This window comes from Mus pahari, chromosome 20, assembly GCF_900095145.1.
Source record: "Mus pahari chromosome 20, PAHARI_EIJ_v1.1, whole genome shotgun sequence".
NCBI lineage: Eukaryota > Metazoa > Chordata > Mammalia > Rodentia > Muridae > Mus > Mus pahari.
This window is the reverse complement of record NC_034609.1, coordinates 30823755-30841686: the sequence shown is the minus strand read 5'-3', so window position 1 is coordinate 30841686 and position 17932 is coordinate 30823755. Positions and strand designations below refer to the sequence as shown.

General features: G+C 47.8%; 1 protein-coding gene across 1 annotated transcript; it reads left to right on the top strand.

Moving 5' to 3' along the window:
- Positions 1 to 2716: 2716 nt before the first annotated feature.
- On the top strand, positions 2717 to 15360 carry Nob1 (NIN1 (RPN12) binding protein 1 homolog). The gene is made up of 9 exons (XM_021220380.2): positions 2717 to 2798; positions 2896 to 3028; positions 5267 to 5397; positions 8753 to 8824; positions 9081 to 9209; positions 9297 to 9482; positions 10385 to 10482; positions 11401 to 11545; positions 14675 to 15360. The coding sequence occupies exons 1-9, from the start codon at positions 2736 to 2738 to the stop codon at positions 14942 to 14944; spliced, it is 1227 nt and encodes a 408-aa protein (XP_021076039.1). The 5' UTR covers positions 2717 to 2735; the 3' UTR covers positions 14945 to 15360.
- Positions 15361 to 17932: the final 2572 nt, after the last annotated feature.

The window sequence follows — 17932 nt, the reverse complement described above, 5'->3', positions numbered from 1 at the left end:
CCCTGGCTGTCCTGGAACTCACTTTGTAGACCAGGCTGGCCTCGAACTCAGAAATCCGCCTGCCTCTGCCTCCCAAGTGCTGGGATTAAAGATGTGCGCCACCATGCCCGGCTATTTTTCTTTTTTAAAGTCAGGGTCTCTCTCTAGCCCCAGCTAACCTGGAAGTCGCCATGTAGTTCAGGCTCACAGTGACCCATCCACCTGGCACTTCTGATTGACAACATCACAAGTGTACTGAGCGTGAACAGCCACACCCAGCCTCTTTCCTTTAATGTTTTCTTTGAGTTAGGGTCCCATGTAACCCAGGCAGGCCTTAAACTGTATGTAATAGGTGATTTTAGACTCCCTGGGCCACCATGTCACTTCTCAGATCCTGCCTACACCTACCAAGTCAGAAGCTGAGACCCAGTGAGCTCATCTGTACAAACTCTCCAGGGGGTTCTGATGCACACTTGAGTTTCAGAATCACTGTCCCATGTCAGATTCTTCTGTGTCATTTATCTGAGACAGAATCACTTGTAGCCCAGGCTGGCCTTGAACTAGATATGTAAGTAAGACTGACCCTGAACTCTCAATTTCCCTACCTGTCAGTGATCTGGCCTTCAAGCCAAAGTGACAGGGCTGTCTGCATGAGCCACCAGGACTAGCTTTAGGTCAGTTTGTATTCTAGGGTTGAAACCCCAGAATCCTTTTCAACTTGTGTAAATTTCTTTTATTAGACTCTGGTTCCTGTATCTTCACTCACTGTTTAGGTCAATGTGGAAAGTCCATTGCAGATAGAGAAATCTGGGAAAGAGATAAAAACTTGACTTAGAAAAATGAGAGCAGAGGTGTGCGGACACACATCTCAGATTGATGTTGACATTCTGTTGTGCAATGAACATTGGTTGTTGGTGGGGGGAGGGAGGAGGATGGCTCAGAGGTTCCTACCTTGAATGCTTTTGTTGGTAATGCCTTAAAAAATAAAATAAAGTAAAATAGGAAGTGGTAGCATATGCATGTAATATCAGCACTGAAGCAGAACTGTTGAGTTTAAGTCCATCCGAGCTATATAGAAAGACTCTAAGATAATAATTATTGGAGCTCTAACAAGTGTAGACTCTAGGAAATTTCAGATGGAACTTCCTAGAAAGTGTGGACTTGGGACAAGGATTGGACATAAATGCTTTGAAAGAGCCCTTTAGGGCTGGACAGATGGCTTAAGTTCTAACCTGTTGAAAGCAGACCAGAAAGAATTAGATTCCCACCACTTAGATGAGGTGGATCACAAGTACCTGTTACTCCAGCACAAGGGGATTGACAAATACACACACACAAATTTAAAACTCACACATACACATGATTAGAGTTTGTATACTGTGGCCATTAGTACCTGGCAGATAGATACCATTGCTGAAGAAAAGAACTTGAATTGATTAAGTTGTAAAAAGTTAGGTAGAAGGTACTATGTTTGCAAGGCAATAAGAAGAGAATGGGATGAAGAGTGAGAAACCAGGGAGAAGGCAGGAAGATTAGGGTGGCAAAGAATCACCCAACCAGGTAAATCCTGAAAGAAGCTACAATAGCAGTGTCAGCTCCTGCAGAGAAACGGAGTAGCTGAGAAAGGCTTCCAAAACACTGAAACAATTCTCTAAAAAGTTGGATAGTCTTCAACTGGGGTCTTATTTCAGAACAGTGCAGCACTGGGAAGCTGGAGATAGGAGAGGCTGAGGAGTAAGAAGATTGGCGATATAAAATATTTGGGGATTAGGTTTGGTGGTCACAACTTTAATCCCAGAGCAAGAGAGGTAGAAGTAGGCAGATCTCTGAGTTCAAGGACAGCCAGAGCTACAAAATGAGAGCCTTTGGGGTTGAAGAGGCAGCAAGTTGCACCTTTACCTGCCAAGCCTGAAAACCTGTATTCCATCCCTAGCAGCCTCTTAGCAGAAGGAGATAACTGACTCCTGTGGTTGTCTTCCAGCACCCCCCACAGGAGCACCTGGAACCCCCCCCCCTAATGTAATCGAAGGTGTTTGGGGATGCAGAAAGTATTTGAGTCAGAAGAAGGTGCCATCTGGGCACTGAAGGATTTTTGATACCAGACAGATGAGTAAAACGTAAATGAAAGCAGATGCAAAAGACTCAGATCAGCATTGCCAGAACGTAGAAGCCCATATCTCCTAATCCCAGAATTGAAAGGAAAATTAGAAGTCATTAATAGTTATTACAACCCCTTCTGTTCAATTTTCTAGAAAATCACGTGCCTTACTCAGGGAGATGGGGCAAAGGTATTAAGTAACACAGCTGTTGTCCCAAGATGTTCAAATAAAGTAGGGCGGTGTGGCCGTGTAACACAACGGATTTTAAAAAGTGGTTTCAAGTCAGTTCGGAGGTTATCTGGCCAAGTCAGCTTGGCTTCCTTGCTTGTAAAATCGAATATACCCTACTGATTTGCTGTAATTTGTTGTTTCTAGCTACTGACTTTCAACCATGTGCCACATGTACAGGTTTTTCTTTTTAAAGTAAAGAAAGTTCTATGAATTCCGAGGCGGATTACTTAAGGAGTCCCTCAACTTTAATTCTGCACATAGCCTCTGGTAGGGCAAGCGCGCAGTCCTGAAGGGGGTGACCGGTGGCCGCTAGGGGGCGCCGCGAAATCGCAGCAGCTGCTCCTCCGGTCCGGGGAGGACGGCAGCGCCAACCCAGGGAACAGCGCAGGCGCCGTACGCACGCGCCGTCTGTCCTTGACAGCCAACATGGCGCCGGTGGAGCACGTTGTGGCTGACGCCGGAGCTTTCTTGAGGGACGCGCCTCTGCAGGTACTGGGGAATCCCGCCGCGGGGCCTGGGCTCGAGACCCTCCAGGGGTGCGTGTGGGGGTCAGGCGAGCGGGATAACTGGGCCCGTCTGTCCACAGGACATCGGGAAGAACATCTACACCATCCGGGAGGTGGTGCGGGAGATTCGCGACAAGGCCACGCGCCGGCGGCTGGCAGTGCTGCCCTACCAGCTTCGGTTCAAGGAGCCCTTCCCGGAGTACGTGCGGCTGGGTGAGTGCCCCGGCCCAGCCTGGCTTTAATGGTGCCAGCCGTGCGCGCCACGGTATATCCCAGGCTTTAGGCTTTATCGTAACAAGAGTGATAATATCTGCCTCACCCCCGGGAGGACGGTAGACCATGCGGATATACCCCTTGGAGTAGTGTTTAGCCAATTGGAAACGTGAAGTAAAGTCGTGTAGACTCCTAAGACAAGTTGCTAGAGCACTCGCCAACTATACAGAAGGCACTGGGTGTGGTCCCAGTCCTGCCCAAAATTAAAGAGAATTACACATAAAGAACCCAGATCTGTGGTCCTGTGTGTAGGGTGATTATAGTTTCCAATAGAGGCAACCTCAACTCAGAAAAAGGCATGCAGGCCGGGCGTGGTGGCACCGCACACCTTTAATCCCAGCACTGGGAAGGCAGAGGCAAGTGGATTTCTGAGTTCGAGGTCAGCTTGGTCTACAGGGTGAGTTCCAGGACAACCAGGGCTACACAGAGAAACCTTGTCTCAAAAAAAAAACAAAACAAAAAACAAAAAACCAGAAAAGAAAAGGGCATGCAGTATAGACAGTGGTGTAGTCTCTGCCCTGGGGAGACAGAGGTTTCAGGGTCCCGGGTCCCAGGCCAGCCTGAGCTAGGTAGTGAGACTGTCATATTAAAAATAAAAGGGGCCGGGTGTGGTGGCACATGCCTTTAATCCCAGCACTTGGGAGGCAGAGGCAGGTGGATTTCTGAGTTTGAGGCCAGCCTGGTCTACAAAGTGAGTTTCAGGTCAGCCAGGGCTATACAGAGAAACCCTGTCTCGAAAAACCAAAATAAATAAATAAATAAATGGGGGTTGGGCCCAGTGTGATGTCACATGGTTTTAGTCCCAAGCTCTCTGGAGTTAGAGGTTCCAAGCAAGCCAGGGCTATATATATATATATATATATATATATATATATATATATATAGTGAGACCTCATCTCAAAAATAACAAATTTTAAAAAGGAAAAGGGATATGTTTAGGACTTGCATTAGTTCTGAAAGAAAAATAGTGGCTTAGGGATCGTCATTCTCTTCAAGAATTCAGGTTAGTAGGGAATGGAAGTGTCACTGAGGCAAAAAAAAAAAAAAAAGACTGACCATTAGTACACAACGTGCATTTCTCTTGGTTTCATCATAGGCCATGGTTACAGCCCAGGTAACTTTCTGTTCCATCCTGAAATCAAACCCCCTGTTACTCTGGCTGCTGTACTTAGTTAGAAAGAGGGAAGAGGCGTATACTAATAACCGTGCTTTCCTGGGGACTCTGTCAGCCTTGGCCTGTTCCCTGATCTCGAGGATGAAAATGTTACCTTAGAGCTACCCTGTGAGTGGCTTGGTGGTGGCGAACATGGACTTTTCATTCACAGAGGAGAAGGTCAGAAAGTAGATGTTGCTTTTTTTTATGGGATAGATTCTTATTTCTGTTTGGTTATTTGGCGGTGGTGTTTTGAAACAAGTTTTTTTTTGTTTTTTGTTTTGTTTTGTTTTGTTTTTTGAGACAGGGTTTCTCTGTGTAGCCCTGGAACTCACTTTGTAGACCAGGCTGGCCTCGAACTCAGAAATCCGCCTGCCTCTGCCTCCCGAGTGCTGGGATTAAAGGCGTGTGCCACCACCGCCCGGCTGACTTTGAACTTTTATGAGGCTGAAAGGTAGCTTTTAACTTCTAGTCTCCATGGAGTACCAGGATTACCTTAGGAGTGAGCCACCTCCCCCAGATGGAATATTGATTCTAAGTCCTTCGAGAAGAAACATTTGTGCGTGGCACAATTTAGATGAGGTTAGAGGGCAGCCTGAGACGATGGGTTTTCTCCTTCCACCAGGCAGCTCCCAGGACCAAACTCAGGTGGTCACATTTGCTGCCAGACACCTTTACACTGCAGTGGCCCATCATCTCAGTGGCCCATACGGTTGTTCTGGTTTGTGTGGTGTGTGTGTGTGTGTGTGTGTGTGTGTGTGTGTATCTATGTATGTTTGTATGTATGTGTCCCATGTATCTGCCTGATGCTCTCAGGCTGGAAGAGGGTGTTAGATCCTTTGGAATTGGAGTCAAAGTTGTGAGCCACCATGAGGATCCTGGGAACTGAGCCCAGGTCCTTTTTAGTGCTCTTAACTGGTATGCCATCTCTCCGGGCCCTACCTGTGTTCTTTCCATGCTGTGGTTATCCAAGGACTTATCAGTTTGCCTTTAACTAAAGATAGAAATCTCTTGTTTGCTTGCAGTAACTGAGTTTTCCAAGAAAACTGGGGACTACCCCAGCCTCTCTGCCACAGATATCCAGGTGCTGGCTCTGACTTACCAGCTGGAAGCAGAATGTGTCGGGGTGTCCCATCTAAAAAAAGAACCAGAGAAGGTAAATGAGGGGGTTGGATTGGTTGGTTTGGTTTTGAAATTTGCGTGTGACTTTATGCTTTTGGGGTGGTGGGGAGGACGCCTGTGGAGGCCAGAAGAGAGGTAGAATTACAGGCTTTGGTTAACCACTGAACCAGCAACAGGCATGCTGGGAGTGGGACCCTAGTCCTCAGGACTGCACACTTATCACTCTTAACCACTGAGCCACCTCCAGCCCCAGGTTTCTTTGTTTTTGTTTGTTTGTTTGTTTTTTAAGATTTGTTTATTTATTATATGTAAGTATACTGTAGACAGACACTCCAGAAGAGAGCATCAGATCTTGTTATGGATGGTTGTGAGCCACCATATGGTTGCTGGGATTTGAACTCGGGACCTTTGGAAGAGCAGTCGGTGCTTTTACCCGCTGAGCCATCTCACCAGCCCCCTGTTTTTTTTTTTTTTAGTTTACTCTATTGTAGGAACTGTCAAGTGTGCAGGAAGGAATATAAGGGTGGCCTTGGTGGCTTTATCATAAGTCACTTCTATATTACCATCCACAGCGATCTGTTCGTCATACACAGAGCCACAACCCAGTCTTTTCTCAGCTAGGAGGTCTCTGCTGTTTGTGTGACAAGTACCTTCTCCTGTCTTTATTGCACGCTCTTTTTTTTTTTTTTTCGAGACAGGGTTTCTCTGTGTAGCTCTGGCTGTCCTGTCCTGAACTCACTTTGTAGACCAGGCTGGCCTCGAACTCAGAAAACCAACCTGCCTATGCCTCCTGAGTGCTGGGATTAAAGGCATGAGCCACCACGCCTGGCTTATTACATGCTCTTAATTAAAATAAAGACAAAGCCGGCGGTGAGCCCGTGTAACCCGATGACCTGTGACTGAGCCTGTGTGAAAGGGTAGATGCAGTGGCTAGAATTAGCAGTCCTAGCGCTCCCGTTCTGATGAGAAAGACAGCAGAATCCGCAGGAAACAACAAGAGACGCTGTCTGAAACAAAGACAAGGCACACGGAGAGAGTGGGTCCCGGAGAGACCGTCCTCCGACCTCCGCGTGGGCACCTGTGTGCTGTGTGTGGTACCACACTCTACTCTGTCTTCCTCATACACAGGAACAATGGTCTTTATAAGACAGGAGATCGTGCTGTGTTGTCCAGTTTGGACCTGAACCCTTTTTGTATTAAGACAAGATCTCATTATATAGCCTTGCTTGTCCTTGAACTCATAGAGACCTGCCTGCTTCCCAGAGCACTGGGATTAAGGGCATGTGCTGCCAGGCCCAGCTCTTCGTTTATTTTCTGTATTTCATTTCTTTTGTGCATGCATGTGTGTGTGAACATACCACAGCTTGCTAGAAGGGTCAGAAGGCTAAGGGAGTTGGTTTTCTCCCTCCATTATGTGGGTCCTTTTACTTAAGCTTAAAAATATTTTTGGGCTAGGATGTTGCTTCCTGCTAAAGTGCTTGTCTCATGCATGAAGCAGAATTGAGTCAGTAGCAGCGTTATGTGGAGAGTGGGAGCTCCCTTATCCTGTATCCCAGTGCTCTGGAGACTCAGGTTCAAGGTGGATGCTCTATTTAATGAGTGTAAGTAAGGTGAGCCTGAGCTACGTTAGACCCTGCCTCCAACACAGAAAAACCTTCAGAGCCATCAGGGTCTTCATATGGGATTAATATGGGCTCCTAATGTTGACCAGATATCCAATCAGTAGTCACACTTTTCCATTCTGTGAGTATTTAATAAGCTTGTTTTGGTGAGACTCCAAATGAAGTGGGTGAGTGAGTGTATGAGTGAGTGTGTGAGTGCGTGTGTGTGCGTGCGTGTATATGTGTGTATTCTTTTTTTTCAAGGTTTTTTTGAGACAGGATTTTTCTCTGTATCCCCCTGGCTGTCCTGGAACTCACTCTGTGGGCCAGGCAGGCCCTTGAACTCAGCTCTTCCTGTCTCTGCCTCCCGAGCGATGGGATTAAAGGTGTGCACCACCACGCCCGGCTGAAGTTTGTATGTTATGTTTACTAAGCTCATCAAATGAATTCACACTGTTTTTTGTTTGTTTGTTTTAAACAGTTTTTGTAGCCCAGGTTATCCTGGAACTTGCTATATAACCAAGCATGATCTTGAACACTTTCAGGTTTTTTTTGTTTAAGGCTCTTTTAAAAAAGAAAACCGATCGAAGCCAGCCTGGTCTACAGAGCGAGTTCCAGGCCAGCCTGGTCTACAGAGTGAGTTCCAGGACAGCCAGGGCTACACAGAGAAACCCTGTCTCGGGAAAAAAACAAAAAACAAACTCAAAAGTGGCACTTGATGTGTGAGTGTTTTGCCTGCATGTATGCATGTTCGCCGTTCTATGCCCAGTGTCCAGGGAATTCAGAAGAAGCTTGTGGGGCCCCTGGGACTGGAGGTTAGAATAGCTCTGAGCAACCCTGTGGGTGCTGGAAAATAACCTGGGCCCTCTGCAGGAGCAACGAGTGTTCTTAGCTACTCAGCCATCCCCAGCACGACCTGAGTTCTTGCACCCCTGCCTCCGTCCCTAGCTAGGATTATAGTTAGGGTTGGCTTCAGATGCTTGTCCTATTCAGAACTGCTGTCACTCGCTTCTCAGTCATGTTTAGAATCCTCCAATTTAAAAGCCTAGAAACAGACATGTTTTCCTTCTTTTTTATTTATTTCATTTTACTTTTTTTGGGGGGGTTTTTCGAGACAGGGTTTCTCTGTATAGCCCTGGCTGTCCTGGAACTCACTTGGTAGACCAGGCTGGCCTCGAACTCAGAAATCCACCTGCCTCTGCCTCCTGAGTGCTGGGATTAAAGGCCTGCGCCACCAGGCCCGGCTTCATTTTACTTTTGTATCCAGAGCCTTAGGAGTAGCTGAGGTGGTAGCTCAGTTGGTAGAGTGTGACCTAGCATGCATGGGGCCTCTCGATTCCATCCCCAGTGCCTCAGAAATAGGCCTGGTGGTCCGCTCTGGTAATCCCGGCCTTCCAGAGGTCAGAGTCATCCACGGTGAGTGGAAGACCAGCCTGGGCCCAGGGAGACTGTCTCCAAAAGCTGTAGGGCACTGCTTGCCGTGACCAGCTCTGAGGCAGTTAGGCTACAGCGCTCACTGTGGGGTACTTTCGGGGCTCACAGCTGCACACCTGCCTGCTTTCTGTGGACAACATGAAATGTCCAGAGTAGACACAAGATCCTGAAAGCGCCAATTATGGACTCAGGATCTCAGAATGTTGTCGTTTTGTCGGTGTATTCTTGTGACTTCAAGTTCTTGATATTCAACACCTAGGGAGAAAGATCATGGTTTTTTGTTTTAGTTAATCATATCGTATTTTTAAACTTACTGTCCTTTCTCAAAACGGGATTTTTTTTTTTATTTTTTAGGTTAAAGTGAGCTCTTCAATACAGCACCCTGAAACTGCTCTGCACATTTCTGGCTTCCATCTGCCCTCCAAGGTAACTCCTTTTAGGAGCCCTGGTCCTCCGGTGGGTTCTTTTTACAACGTGGCACAGGTCTTGACAGCAGAGCACATTGACCTGGACCAGGAGCAAGCATATTTTCTCAGTGCTCCAGACCCAGCTTACATATGGAATGCTTTCACATTTAAACTGAAAACAGTTTTCATATTTTTCAATTCTTCTGCTTCATTATATATATGAAGCACTGATCTCATCTGCCTACACTAAAATAAAATGTTTCATTGAATCTCAGCCTAAACCCTTACAAGAAGCGGTGGATCGGGGCCACGCAGCTGATGGGCCCGAGAACCTGGAGTTCAGCTCCTTCATGTTCTGGAGGACCCCGCTGCCTAACATTGACCGTGAGCTGCAGGAGCTGCTGGTAAGGCCCTGGCTTGCACTCTCTAGGGACGTTGCAGCCTCTGTGCGAGAGTCCTGTGGGCTAGGAGTTTGCCTATTGATGTTTCAGATTGATGGAAGGGAGGAGGAGGAAGAAGTGGAGGAAGAGGAGGAGGAGGAGTGTGAAGACAGTGATGACGATGGCGGTGGGTGGATAACCCCCAGCAACATCAAGCAGATCCAGCAGGAGTTGGAGCAGTGTGACATCCCAGAGGACGTGCAGGTTGGCTGTGTGACCACGGACTTCGCCATGCAGGTGGGTGGTATAGACTCAAGCCAGCCCTGAGGAGTAACTGATTGTCATGTTGTTTGAGGGTAGACCATCACACCAGTGACAGTATGCATGGTAGTTTGGGGGGTTGTTTTTAAGAATATTTAAATTAATTAGTTACTTCTGGTTTTTCAAGACAGGATTTTTCTGTGTAGCCCTGGCTGTCCTAGAACTCAATCTGTAGACCAAGCTGGCCTTGAACTCACAGAGATTTATCAACCTCTGTCCCAGTGATTTCAGCCCATGGGGGACCAGGGCTTCTAAAAGGAGTTACCTTGGAGGGCAGATGGGAACCAGAAATGTACAGAGGAGTTTCAGGGTGCTGAATTGAAGATTTAACCTAAATAATAAAAAATAATAATAATAATTTTTAAAAAGGCTTTTGAGAAAGGACAATAAGTGTAAGAATAATTTAGTCTGTTGGGACTAAAGGATGTGCCATCATGGCTTGGCTAAAATATTTTTTAAAAATTATGTTTGTAGCTGGGCAGTGATGCTGCATGCCTTTAATCCCAGCACTTGGAAGCAGAGGCAGGCAGATTTCTGAGTTCAAGGCCAGCCTGGTCTAGAGTGAGTTCCAGGACAGCCAGGGCTACCTAGAGAAACCGTCGCAAAAAACAAAAAAAAAAAAAAAGAAAGAAAGAAAGGGAAGGAAGGGAGGGTGGGTCTTGATTGAGACGCATTGCCAATGTGGCCAGGCTCTGTCCTTGGAATTGCCCCAGTGACCCGGGTCCCTGTCTTCCCAACCACACCTCTCTGTTCCTTAACAAAAGCCAGGGATTATAAACCAAACCAGAACATTGGGACCTCATAACTGTGAACAAAATTATTGCCAAATTAACAGTAAAGAGGTTGTTTTCAGTTATTCATTAACTTGTTGGTTGTAGAATGTTCTACTTCAGATGGGGCTGCACGTGCTGGCGGTGAACGGCATGCTGGTCCGAGAAGCCCGGAGCTACATCCTGCGCTGTCATGGCTGTTTCAAGTGCGTGGCTGCAAGTCTTCCTGTCCCTGTCCCTGTCCTTGTCCCTGCTGGTGGCTCCCCAGAAGAGAGTTCCATTCCATATGTGCTTCCCTGTGGCCTACCTCAGATCTCAGTCTGTACCACACTGAGATCCCTGGGGCAGAGGCTGCCGCTGACCTGTGCCTCACACACGTGTGAGGGGCCTAGAGTTAAACGTGTGCGTTCTGGAGCAGAGGCCACTCTGATGACACGCTGGACTGTGTGGATGGAGGCAGTGACCCAGGAGGATGGAGTGTGGGGTAGAGATGAACTGCGTAGTGAGCTGGGTGATGGGTGCAGGGGATTCACTGTTTGCTTCATGGGTGGAGTTCTCCATCCCAGGCAAAGTAGACTGAATATGGAGTACATGGGTTCCCATCTGCGCCCTCTGCAGGTATTGGATAGTTAGTTGCCTTCTTAGTTCTCTAAATTGAAAGATTTGTTGTAAGTACCTGGGTGCAGCTGGGCGTGGTGGCGCGTGCCTTTAATCCCAGCACTCAGGAGGCAGAGGCAGGCAGATTTCTGAGTTTGAGGCCAGCCTGGTCTACAGAGTGAGTTCCAGGACAGCCAGGGCTACACAGAGAAACCCTGTCTCGAAAAACAAAAACAACAAAAAAAGAACCTGGGTGCATGAGTCAGGGGTGTAGCGGGGTATTTGGCACATAGGACATGCCCACGCCCTGTTCTTTTCCTGGCCACAGTCTGACATCCTTGCCCTTTTCTCTGTGGGGAAGGGAGCGTCCCTTTGCTGCTTCTTTCCTTAGCATAAGGCTTTGTTATTTGGAAGATGGACATAACAAGATTTAGCTTTTCCTGCATTCATTATCATTTTCTCTGAGGCTGGAGGTAGGGTCTCTTGCCTGTGGAGCTAGTGTGCAGCCTTTCTTTTGCATCCCCTAGGACAACATCGGACATGAACCGAGTGTTCTGTGGACATTGTGGGAACAAGACCCTGAAGAAAGTGTCTGTGACTATCAATGACGATGGGACCTTGCACATGCATTTCTCCCGAAACCCAAAAGTTCTAAACCCACGAGGCCTCCGGGTAGGTGGCATGTATCCTGAACCCCTAACTTGAGAATCAAATGACCATGAGAGAACTGGGCAGGGGGATGATGCACAGGCGGAATCCCAGCACTTGGGTGGAGGCAGGAAGAACAAGAGTTCAAGACCAGCCTTGACTATTAGAGCCCGTCTCAGAAAAAAAGAGCAGAGAACAAGAGAGCCAGCTAGTCACTGCTGGTGGGTCCAGAACCTGTGGACTAGGTACCCAGAGAGGAAGAGCGCAGGCCTAGCCATCCGTGTGTGAAGCAGTTTGGGGAAGGAGTGAGTGACAAGGAGAGATTCAGTGAAGCGGAGGGAGGAAGGTGGATGCCCAGCACAGGAGGGTCCTGGGTTTGTGTGAATGATCAGGAAAGAACAGCCAGGTATGGTGGTTTATACCTATAGTTGTAGCATTCAAGGGGCTCAGACAGATAGAAGATCTGTAAGATGGGAGGCCCACATGGCTACAGAGTACAGCTCTGTCTCTAGAAAAAGGGAGGGGATTCTGGGGCAATGGCTCCTCAGGTAGGAGCCAGGACCAGGATGGAAGTGTTAGTGTGGCAGTCGTTCCCCCTAGCTGTGGTCCTCGGCCTCTCCGAGTCTCTCTTAAACTGGAGTCATCTCCCAGTCTCTTTCATGACCAGGCTGGCCTCAAACTCAGCAATCCTCCAGCCTCAATCTCCTGACTGCCAACATCAGTGTTTTGGTGTGGACAACACACCAGCTTCGGTGTTTTAGTGTAGACAACTTGGCAGTGTTGGGACCTCTGCGATGTGGCGGAGGAAGGATACATCATCAGGTGACACTTGTCTCTTGGTTGGGGTGGATCCTGCCTATAAAGTGACAGTTTCTCTGAATAACGTTGTTTAGGTCAGGTACAACATTGTCAGTGTCACATTCTTGTTCTTGTTTGGTGGATTTTACTTTTGTGTGATTTGTTTACATTTTTCTGGGTAGCCCTGGCTGTTCTAGAACTCAGGGATCTGCCTGCCTCTGCGGGGATTAAAGGCTGAATAATTGTTTTCTAATATTGTCAGGCTTTCTCTGTTCTGTGTTCTGTTTACAGATATTTACTTTTGTGGTGCTAGGGATGGAACCCAGGCTCCACACTTGCTGACAGGCACTCTGCTGCTGAGATGCAGTCCCACCCCCATTCCTTCCATTTTTATTTGTAGGTGGTGGTAGATACCTGGGCAAGGTGGAGGTGGGCGCCAGGTGTCTTCTTTCTCCTTCCTTTTTTTTTTTTTTTGAGACAGGGTTTCTCTGTATAGCCCTGGCTGTCCTGGAACTCACTTTGTAGACCAGGCTGGCCTCAGAAATCCGCCTGCCTCTGCCTCCCGAGTGCTGGGATTAAAGGCATGTGCCACCATGCCCAGCTCTCCTTCCTTCTTGACATTCCTTTTCTTAACATTGTTTGTTGGGTTTGGCCTGGTTTTTTGTTTGTTTGTTTGTTTGTTTGTTTTGTTTTTTTGAGGTGGGGTGTCATTGAATAGCTCTAGCTGTCCTGGAACTTATTGTGTAGACCACATTGACCTTGAACTCAGAGAGATCCATCTGTCTGCCTCCCAAGTGCTGGTATTAAAGGCCCACACACCACATACCTGGCCTCCACCTTATTCTCTTGAGCCAGGGTGTCCCTGGCCCTGGAGCTCACATCTCAGCTGGACGGTTTGGCCAGCGAGTCCCGGAATCTTGTCTCCCTTGCCTTGCCCCCAGTACGAGGTTTGGGCAAGTGCCTTGGATGTGGGTGCTGGGGTCTGGAATTGGGTCCTTAATTTGTACAGTAAACACTGCACCCCTGAGCCATCTACGCACCACTCGCCCCCTTTTTAGGGTCCTTGAAAGTTGACCAGGCTCACCTTGAATTCATAATCCTGCCTCAGCGTCCCTAAGCAGCTGGGACTCCAGGTCTGTGTTCCTGGATGCCTTATTCTGTTTGTATATGAATCGTTTCCTACCGCTGTGAAGAGACCGGGACTCGGGTCCCTCCTGTCCCTGCCTTCCATGTCACCACCGCCATCCAGCCTCTCTTGAGGGTTTCCATCTTATGCTACAGGCTGGGCTTTGTTTCACTCCTCATTCTGAGGCTCCTGTGGTTCCCTGATTGGCCAGTGAGAGCCTCGCCAGCTCTCTGCTGCAGCTCTTTGCTTACTCTCCTGACACAGCAGGATGTGTGAGCATCCTGTACTAAATGCCCTCAGACCTTCCCATTCTTGTCCCCACCCTGGATTAAGCCCTTTCTCTCAGTGTGTGTGTGTGTGTACCGTGACGTGTGCGTGTGATGATGGCGTAAGGATGTGAGTAAGGTGCATGGGTGTGTGGTTTGGTTTGGTGTGAAACGGTCTCTTGTTTCCTCCTGCCTCTACTTCCTAAATGCTGGGAGTTTTGGTTCAATCCCAGCCCCCCTCTCTCTGGAGTTTAAACACTTATTTTTAGGTAAGATAGTTTTTGCTGGCCTTGAATTTACCATATAACCAAGGATGAACTTGAACTCATAATCTTACCTCTGTCATCCTAATACCGGGATCTTGAGAGCGTACCGCCATGCTCAGCCAAGCATGCTTTTTAGTGGCCAAGGTTACAGCTCTGGATCTGAACCCAGCCCCATGAGAGTACATTTAAGGCTGCCTCACCCCACTTGTAAAACCCATGTAATCCTTCTTTTTTTACTTAAGTTCAGTCCAGAGCCAGTATAGCCATTGCAGAGTTGCTCATTTGCACCTTTGTGGAAATGGCGTCAGCTTCTTGAAGCTCTATCCATTTGTCTTTAGCTGAGTGTGTGTAGTTAAGACACTGTCTTCAAGCAGGGCGTGGTGGCACACGCCTTTAATCCCAGCACTCGGGAGGCAGAGGCAGGCGGATTTCTGAGTTTGAGGCCAGCCTGGTCTACAAAGTGAGTTCCAGGACAGCCAGGGCTATACAGAGAAACCCTGTCTCGAAAATAAAAAAAAAAAAAAAAAAAAAAACAAGAAAGACACTGCCTTCAGTTTTTCATCTGTCAACTGAGGGAAGTGTGGTTGGGAGATACTTGTCTTGTTGGCACACAGTGGGCAGGACAGTTGTGTGTGACTGCATGAGGATCTGTGTGAGCTGGCATCCCTGTTCTAACAGTCTTTTCTCTTAATTACAGTACTCACTACCCACTCCAAAAGGGGGCAAATACGCCATCAACCCCCATCTGACCGAGGATCAGCGCTTCCCCCAGCTGCGACTCTCCCACAAGGCCAGGCAGAAGACCAACGTGTTTGCCCCTGACTACATAGCTGGGGTGTCTCCCTTTGCAGAGAATGACATCTCCAGCCGCTCAGCTGTCCTGCAAGTCCGGGACAGCGTGTTGGGGGCTGGGAGGAGACGCTTAAATCCCAATGCTTCCAGAAAGAAGTTTGTAAAGAAAAGGTGACATTGCAAGCCCTATACGCAAAGCAGCCACAGCCAGCTACTGAGCAGGCTGCAGAGTCACCCCTGGTATCTACTCCGCAGACCATCTAGACAGAAGCAGTAGCTGGCTCTCCCAGCTGCCTGAGACTGTTGTGCGGCATTGCAGCCCAACGTCACTGCCCTGCCTGTGAGTACACAGAGCCAGGACTCCACCGTGGAAAGGGAGCTTGAAGCAGAAAGAGGGGCGCCTCGGAGCCAGTGTTGAGCCTTGAAGTTCAACGGAAGAAATAGCCAAATCTTTTTCTAATAAACTCAATGGTCGGCTCCTCTGTTTACGTTCTTGTATCTTTGGTGGACATGGACACTAAGAATCAACTATATAGTTGATTTTTTGCCAGAAATTATAAGTATTCTACAATAAAACTTTAAATTTGTAAACTTTTTTTGTTTGGAAAAAAAATTGCATCATGTAGGAAAATCAGTACAGTGAAAGCATGCAGCCTTTCATTTGAGGACCACATTAGACTTTACATCCGACGTACTATACAGTAGGTGTCTCCTCGAGAAAGGATAGTCATTTCTTTTCTTTCTTTTTTTTTTTTTTTTTTTTTTGTGTGTGTGTGTGTGTGTGTGTGTTTTTCGAGACAGGGTTTCTCTGTATAGCCCTGGCTGTCCTGGAACTCGCTCTGTAGACCAGGCTGGCCTTGAACTCAGAAATCGCCTGCCTCTGCCTCCCAAGTGCTAAGATTAAAGGCGTGTGCCACCACACCCGGCAGGATGGCCATTTCTATAACTGCGGTACATTAATCAAATTCAGGGAAAGTCCTATTAGATACACCCTCATCCCTGGAAAGCAGCCGGGGCGGCTCACTTACATCAGCTGCCATCTTTACAGTCGCCTAGTACTCCACCATGCGGAGTCACCAAGCCAAGCATCTAACCATGCTACAGTAGCTCCGCCCAGAGATGCTCTCTCGGGCTTACTGGACTTGGCCAGATCGTCACTAGATAAACTAGACTGACTAGATTTCGGCTTAGTCTATATCTGCTTCTAAACAGTGTACTTGTTGGGACCGTGTGATGAATGCTAAGCGCTGGCTGTCCTGGAACACACTCTAAACCACATTGGCTTTGAACTCTGAGATCTTGTCTCTGCCTCCTTAGTTCTGGGACCAAAGGTGTGCACCACCACACCTGGCTTTAAAACATTTCCTTAAGTATTTTAATTGGCTGGACAGTCGTGGTGCACAGTTTTATTCACAGCTCTCAGGAGAGAGGGGAGCAAACTGAGTTGAGGTAAGCCATGTCTAATTCTAGGGACAGCCAGTGCTCTGTAGAGAGACCCTGCCTTAAAAGCGCTCCCCTCCAAAAAAAAATTTTTTTTTAAAGTCAAATATACCTGGGTTGCAGAGGAAAAATTGGGATTTCTTAAATACAAAGTAGATAAGAATTTGCCAGCTTTTAAAAGATGATGTGGGAGGAGTGGGGGAAGGTGGTGACCACTGCCACCTACAGTTCACTTGTGGAGTTGCAGCAAAGCTCAACTTTAAGGGTTGAAGTCCTCCCAGGCAAGGTTCTGGGTTTTCAGTGAGGGTCAAAGGCCGGGCACTCCACCTAACTCACTTTTCTGTCTCGGGCCTTGTTTCCCAGAACGAGAGGTAGAGGCTGGAGAATCATGAATTTGAGCTTTTGACATGAGTGCTGGCATCTAGTTCTCCAGTGACTGGCCTATCCATAGGAGAGCAGGAAAGCTCAGGGACACGGCACAGAGACAAGGTTCCTGCACACAGGACGTGTAAGATCAACACAGAACATCCTCCCGGTGGCCAGTGAGATGAGATGCCTGGAGCCTGGCTTTCACTCTGGACTTGTGGAAATCTCTGTTTTTCTTCCTGATCTTTTTGTCTGTGTCTCAAATTGTGTTGCTGATAAAATATTGTTATGGTTTGGTTGCAAAATATCTCTCACAGCCTCCTGTGTTTGAACCGTCGATCCCCAGCTAGTTTGAGAGACAGGGTCTAGCGGGAAGGAATGAGTTGCTAGAGAGACAGTTCTTGAGCTCTCTGGCCTTGTTGAACCTCCTTCTGAGTCTCCGCCTTCCGGTCCACTGAGATGTCAGCAGGCAGCTGCTGCAGAGCCAGCGGCCACCGTGACTTCCCTACGACAATGGGTTGTGTCCCCTCAAACCGTGAGCTAATATAACCCTCCTCTCTAGAGTTGTTTCTTGCCTGGTATTTGGTTGCCATAAGGAGAAAATTAACAAATGTCCTGCAAATTAAGGAACTGTGTCTCCTATGGAGAGTCCTAGAGTTTGAGAAGTCAACAGTGCCCTCGTCTGTTCCTCGTCTATCTGTTCAAGTACGACCTTCACTTAAATGTATTTGGTGCTGAGACTGTATCATGGCCTCCTGAGTGCTAAGCTGTGTTTTCTTTCTGAGGCACTTCAACCCAAGGTAAATTTCACTTCTGTGGTTTGCCATGGTTTGCCCATCTAGGGCATAACACTGTAATGGCTTACTATAAATCCCCAGGGCTTTAAGCCTAAGAAGAGACAAGAGTTTAGCAAGAGAATGGGGCTAAGTATGAATTCAAGTCCCTGGATCAGTGTAAGTCTAGGAAGATCTCTGAAACAAACCAGGCAGTAGTGACGTACACATTTAATCCCAGCAGTTTGGGAGAGCACTTCGGCAGAGACAGCAGGCAGATCTCTTGTGAGTTCAATACCAGCCTGGTCTACAGACTGAGTTCCAGGACAGTCAGGGTTACACAGAGAAACCCAGTCTCAAAAGACTGAAAAAAAAAAAAAAAGCTAGCCAGGTGTGTGGTGCATGCCTGTGACCCCAGCATGATGGGAGTTGGGGGCAAAGATCAGGGGCAGGTGAGATGGCTTGATGGGTGAACAGAGGGCTGCCAAACCTGACAGCCTGAGTTTGGTCCCTGAGATGCTCATGGCAGAAGGAGAGAACCAGCTTCCTTAAGTTGGTCTCTGACTTCCACTCATGCACTATGG

Bases quoted from the DNA above. Each gene is read 5' to 3' on its own strand.
- Nob1 (XM_021220380.2), top strand. From the start codon at position 2,736: ATGGCGCCGGTGGAGCACGTTGTGGCTGACGCCGGAGCTTTCTTGAGG. The intron at 8,825-9,080 runs GTAACTCCTTTT...ATTGAATCTCAG, and splicing joins GCTTCCATCTGCCCTCCAAG to CCTAAACCCTTACAAGAAGC. The intron at 9,210-9,296 runs GTAAGGCCCTGG...TTGATGTTTCAG, and splicing joins GTGAGCTGCAGGAGCTGCTG to ATTGATGGAAGGGAGGAGGA.